The sequence below is a fragment of the Durio zibethinus genome, chromosome 13, assembly GCF_047325235.1.
Source record: "Durio zibethinus cultivar Kanyao isolate XHJ-2024 chromosome 13, ASM4732523v1, whole genome shotgun sequence".
Lineage (NCBI taxonomy): Eukaryota > Viridiplantae > Streptophyta > Magnoliopsida > Malvales > Malvaceae > Durio > Durio zibethinus.
In genome coordinates this window covers 3,351,780-3,357,935 of record NC_143174.1, presented here as the reverse complement: position 1 = coordinate 3,357,935, position 6,156 = coordinate 3,351,780, and the positions used below count along the sequence as shown (strand labels likewise).

The window sequence follows — 6,156 nt, the reverse complement described above, 5'->3', positions numbered from 1 at the left end:
CAGCCAACAAACTTAATTAAATTTAATCCAATAGTGAAAACAAATCATTTGTATTAAATTAAAAAATGATCAGTTGTAAACCAAAGATTAAATTGATAATTTTTTTTTTGTGCGCAATAATTTAGTTGTTGTAAATTGTGATAGATAGAACCTCAGTTTCCAGTAGCGTCTGTGTTTTTAACCAGCAAGAAAAAGATTCGGATATGGTTGGAAACTGATAAGTTCATTTCTAATTAATGGAGGGCATGGGTTCCAGTTCACATTGCTTCCCGCACTTGACTAGCTCAGAGCCTTGGGCTATCACCATCACAAATACCTAGTACTAGAGAACACCCAAAATATATATATATATATATATATATGCAAGTTGAATTGCATAGGAGAAACCAAAAATGGGGTTTGGGTAAGGGGAGAAAGCGTGGGCACCTAGCATACAGCTCATCTATTGCCTTGTTCCCTTGAAATTTCTTTGTACTTTACCGTACAAGAAATAAAAGGGCCGCAATGCTTATATTTTATTGATCACTGTTAGAGATGCTTGTTTTTACTTATAAATAGAGGCTCGCATATTGCCCCATCCAAACGCATATTGATCTTCTTTGCTATCTCTTTATAATTTCTAACTTTTGCTCTCGGTTCATGCAAGCTTTTTTGATTTTGTATCATCTCGATATCTGTCTAAATCAATTAGCTATGGATTTAGAGTTTGCACGTCAAGAGAAAGAAAAACAAGGCCTGTTTGCTCGTGGATGGTCAGGGATAAAGGAATTTCCTAACAATATAAAGACTAGGGTGTTTGAATTTTTTAGCAAGGTAAAAAAGCTAGGCCAAGATGATCCAAGAAGAGTAGTTCATTCACTGAAAGTGGGACTTGCACTCACCTTAGTTTCATTATTTTATTACTATCAGCCACTATACGACAGCTTTGGCGTTTCTGCAATGTGGGCCGTAATGACTGTCGTGGTAGTCTTCGAATTTTCTGTGGGTAAGTTTTTTGTCCCCCCACCCCCCCCCCCCCCCCTTCCCACCTCCGGGCCTTTTAATTTCAGCTTAAAATCAAACAAAGATGAGATTTTATAGACATAAATAAATAGTTTTGACTAAGATGATTAATTCCAACAGGGGCTACTCTTGGGAAAGGTGTGAATAGAGGATTGGCAACGTTGCTTGCTGGTGCTCTAGCTGTTGGGGCTCATAAGCTGGCTAACCTATCTGGACGGATAGGCGAGCCCATAGTACTTGGGTTCTTCGTCTTCCTCCAAGGTAAACTGTCACTTCACAAAAAGATGTGAACCAAAAATTCTCTTTCCCCTACCCCTCTTTTTCAATTGGATAAAAAAAATCAACTTATATTACAAATTCAAATATATATATATATATATATAATAATCTCTGTTTGCAGCTGCGGTGTCTACGTTTGCAAGATTCTATCCCAAAATCAAGGCAAGATATGATTATGGGTTGTTGATATTTATTTTGACATTCTCTTTGATATCTGTATCGGGTTTTCGAGACGATGAAATATTAGAATTGGTTCACAAGAGATCATCAACCGTCCTCATAGGTGGCTCTACCTGTGTCATAGTTTCCATTTTCCTTTTCCCTGTCTGGGCTGGTGAAGACCTCCACAACTTAATTGCTTCCAACATGGAAAAGCTTGGTAGCTTCCTAGAAGGTACATCTCCTCCACTCATTAAAAGCAATTCATTTATTTTTGTTTTTGGTACCAAGTAAGCCATAGCTTGAGAGAGAAAAAAAAAGATCGCAGGTGATCAAGATTTAAATCTCAAGACTTATTGGATGCCTCGTCATGAATCAATCGAACTCAACTCAGTTCAAAGCAATTCATTTATTTATTACCCTTTAAGCAAACACTAAGCAAAAGAAATGTTCTGCAGGGTTTGGAGATGAGTACTTCAAAATACCAGAGGACGGTGAGTCCAAAGGAGATAAATCCTTCTTACAGGGATATAAAAGTGTTCTTAATTCAAAAAGTGACGAAGATGCTTTGGTGGGTGAAAAAGCTCTAGCTCTCTTTCCATCCCTCATCAGAAAGCTTGGTTTTTCTTTTTTTGGTATCTGATATTTGTCATTGTTGTTGTTACTTTTAGTCTAATTTTGCAAGATGGGAGCCAGGGCATGGTCGATTTCAGTTTCGACATCCGTGGAAACAGTACCTGAAGATTGGAGCTCTAACACGCCAGTGTGCCTATCGAATTGAATCTCTTAATGGACACATAAATGCTGAAATTCAAGTATTATCTAAATCTCCACGTCTCAATGCGATCAGTAAATACATTGCTACTTGGCTACTCTAATTTCTAAGAAACAACAAAAAATAATAGTCATTAGTGAAAAAGCTAAAAACCAAAAGATGGAAAAGTTGATTACATCATGTGTTGTTCCTTTTCTTTTTGGGTTAAACACCTTGTTTTGTTGATTAGTCAAATTGGGCATGTTTATACAAAAATGCATGAGTGATAAAAGTAGGGATAATAGAAAATTCATGTACTTAAATGAACGCGAAAATCAGTCGGTTCATACAATTAACTTTAAAAAAAGGTAATATAATTTGGATTAACTTGTCATCTTATGCTATTGTTGCAGGCAAATCCAGAAATTCGAAGTAAAATCCAAGAGTCATGCACAAAAATGAGCTTGGAATCTGGCAAAGCATTGAAGGAATTAGCATTCGCTATCAAAAGAATGGTGAAACCATTTTCTGCTGGTACCCACATCGAAAACTCAAAATCTGCTGCCAAGAATCTCAACTCTTTACTCAAATCAGGCTTATGGGATGGCGATGTGGACCTCTTGCAACTGGTACCAGTGGCCACAGTAGCTTCGTTATTAATCGAAGTGGTCACCTGCACGGTGGAAATTGCTGAATCTGTTCATGAACTCTCATCCATGGTAAATTTTGAAGCCGTTGAGCCAACTGTCTCACCACAAAAACCAGAGACAGGACAACCTGAAATTGTGAAATCTTCCAATGATGCTAATTTCCCTAGTGTCATCATTATAATTAGCGAGCCAAGTCCAGAAAATGGGAATTCTTCTGCAACAACAATGAATAATTGTAGCAGTAGACCTACAAATACGGAGGTGTAAACATTATATAAATATATTGCTAACCAAATATTTATGATAATTTCCTAACTAATTAAGTTATTACTATAATGTTTTGATGAATCTTGCGAAATATAAAATTAATTAGCCACAATGAGATATTTGACATCGAGATTGTGTGGACAATTTTCTTTTGCCTTTGTAATGTGCTGGAGTTGTTATTATAGCAATAAATGCTTTCAGTTTTGTGGTCTTATATCATAATATATATTAATTTATTGTAAAATTAGTTAATTGTATCCATATACAATTTTTTGTAGTTTTTTTTGGCACATGATGTACAAGGTTTTTTTTTTTCCTTCAAACAGGGGCATGGACATTTGATTCCACAGAAATTTAAAACTTTTTGATAATATGTGGTAACTTGCGAATTGGTCCCCTAAAATTTAAATTTTTGATGATATATATAATTTAAGATAAATTTGAAATCGACTCCACTAATGAAGAAATTTTGATTATTCATGTATAGTTACTAAAAAATAGAAATAACATATTTGGCTTAGTTCATAAAAAACTAGAAAAAAAAATTAGTGACGACAAAAAAGATATTATATATGTAATCTGTTAGTTATTGGGATTAAAGTGAAATTTACCATTATACTATGACTTAATACTGAAATTTTCTATTATATTTTAATTTATTGAATTTTGTTGTTATAAAATTTTTTTATTTTTAGACAAAAATAATGAAATTGGAGTATCTCATGGAATATTTTGTTTATGTAAATGATAATTTTTGCTGCTATATATATATATATTTAATTTTGTTGATTTTTAGATAAAAATAATGGAATTGAAATATTTAACGAAATATTCTTTATTGCAAATTGCAAATTTTCATCAATTCCATATTATCCAAAACCGAACAAAAATAGAAGTGTAGTAACAATTTAATTAAATTTGAAGTATAGTTAAAAATCTATTGCATAATTGAATAGGAGATAGATTGATGAGTGATTAGTGTTTATTTTGATTATATATATTAAAAAATTATTTGACAATATTAATAATGGAAGGATTATAAAACGATTTTCAAATATATGAAAATTCAACCCAACAAAAATATATTATAATATTAGTTTATTGATCCATTGAAAATAATTTCTGGTTAGTATAATGCATTCAGAGGCAATAATATAAGTTTACAACATTTGAAAATATGACTTCACAAGATCTCAAATATGGGCTAAGCCTATGATTCAATAATCAGTATGGGCAGGGGTGTAAATTGGCCTTTGCTTCTATTCACCGGTGATCATAGGGTGTTAATTTGTTTAATTTGTCATTACACGTAGAATAATATTTGCATAAGAATATTAACTTAATAATTTTAATTCAATTAATAAGAAGTATAATCTCATTTAAGTTGATGTGATAATTTTTATTTCGTAAATCAGATCTTCATTGTTGGAACAATGATATATAGGGGAAATTAAAGGGCGTAACCATATACAATTTCCCTTCATGATAAGGTTGCATGTTTTGCTAAAGAAGGTTATAAGAAAGGTGATCTTTGATAAAACGTGATAGCGTATTAATTTGTTGCTGATAACTTGCAAATAAACATCATGGACATCTATAGGTACGTACATAAATACATACATTATATTAGAATAGTTTTAATATTATTTTTCATATAGGTCCCAATTTGAGACCCTAATTGGCTTCCATTTGACAGCCAACCCAATTAAAGCTCCAATTGGCTGCCAGTAAGTCCTTGCAAATTTAATCATCACATTTTCTTTTACCACACAAATTTTAATATTGATATGACGTAAAAGAATATGTGAATATAATATGATATATATATATAATAATTTAAATTTAAAATTTATGAGATTTTTTTTTATAAAATAAAATCGTAAAATTTTTTAATTAAAACAAATAATACTTTACAGATAGGATGTAGGTCTCTGGTCGTTGCCTCCACTCAAAAGGATTTTGAAGATTTTAGGTATGAAACAGAAAGCTAGATAGTTGGTAGAACTTAGACACAAAGGCTTACTGTTCTTTATAATTAATGAATTTGGGTCTAGACTTTTGAGTAATTTTTATCTTGGTAAAACTTTGTATCGACGATTCTTAAATTTTTCTGCCTGTCCAAAATTGGCCATTGATCTAAGTTGAGATTTTCAATGACACTGAATCCACATTAGATAGTGCAATATTTTGCATGCTGCATTAGCAAAAAACAATTGGAGAATATATAGTGATGAGTGCGGCACATGTTCTGGTTAATTCAAGAAGTGATCTGTCTCATTCTTTTTTATTTTTTTATATTTTGTGTCAAAGGACAAGAGGAGAGCATTTAAACTGAGGACCCTACATTGGATCAAAGCTATCGAAGACCATTCAGAGATTGATAAATCCATATGGTGGACAATTCCAATGGAATCGGCTCCTACAGCCCCTGTTGGTAATGTGGCATCAGTGGTAGAGTGGACATGTCCAGCTCCAAACAAATTAAAAATTAACGTTGATGGATCATCTCTTGGAGCCACTGGTGTTGCTGGATGTGGGGGGGAGTTGAGAGACGATATATTGGTTGATTTTGAGAATTTTTTATGGTCCACCTAGAATTTAGAACTCAAATTATGCAGAAATTGTTGCAATCAAAGAAGCTCTGCCGATATCTTCTAAATCACCTTGGGTAAAGTTCAAAGATTGATAGGCAGCCTTGGAATTATTGGCAGATATTCAACGAAGTGGATATACTCATAAGTGAAATAAGGAGGGTTGAGTTTAAACATATTTTCAGGGAAGCAAACTCTCTTGTGTTGAAAATAATGATTTAAATCCTATAAAAAATTTATTTGAAATTAGCAAGATATTACTTGATGGATAAGAAAATTTACAGGAAAAGAATTTTAAGAGGAAATGAATTCTTAATAGACAAGTTAGAATGGTTATAAACAGATAGAATCTTTATTATGTTAGATATGAGAAAAAGATATAAAAGAGTTGTAGGTTTTTATTAAGTAGACACTTCATAAGACTACTAGATATTAACATCATTTTGGATATGTA

The 6,156-nt window shown here is 32.5% G+C and overlaps 1 protein-coding gene across 3 annotated transcripts; it reads left to right on the top strand.

The window, feature by feature from the left end:
• Positions 1–383: 383 nt before the first annotated feature.
• On the top strand, positions 384–3,325 carry LOC111303835 (aluminum-activated malate transporter 2-like). 3 transcript variants are annotated; one of them, XM_022900293.2, is made up of 7 exons: positions 412–813; positions 910–985; positions 1,123–1,263; positions 1,403–1,675; positions 1,899–2,011; positions 2,112–2,255; positions 2,608–3,325. In XM_022900293.2, exons 1-7 carry the CDS (start codon positions 640–642, stop codon positions 3,109–3,111), a joined length of 1,425 nt encoding a protein of 474 aa, XP_022756028.1. In that variant the 5' UTR covers positions 412–639; the 3' UTR covers positions 3,112–3,325. The 3 variants fall into 3 exon arrangements, with proteins under 3 accessions (XP_022756026.1, XP_022756029.1, XP_022756028.1); XM_022900291.2 differs by having other exon boundaries at positions 384–985; XM_022900294.2 differs by having other exon boundaries at positions 411–985; positions 1,586–1,675.
• Positions 3,326–6,156: the final 2,831 nt, after the last annotated feature.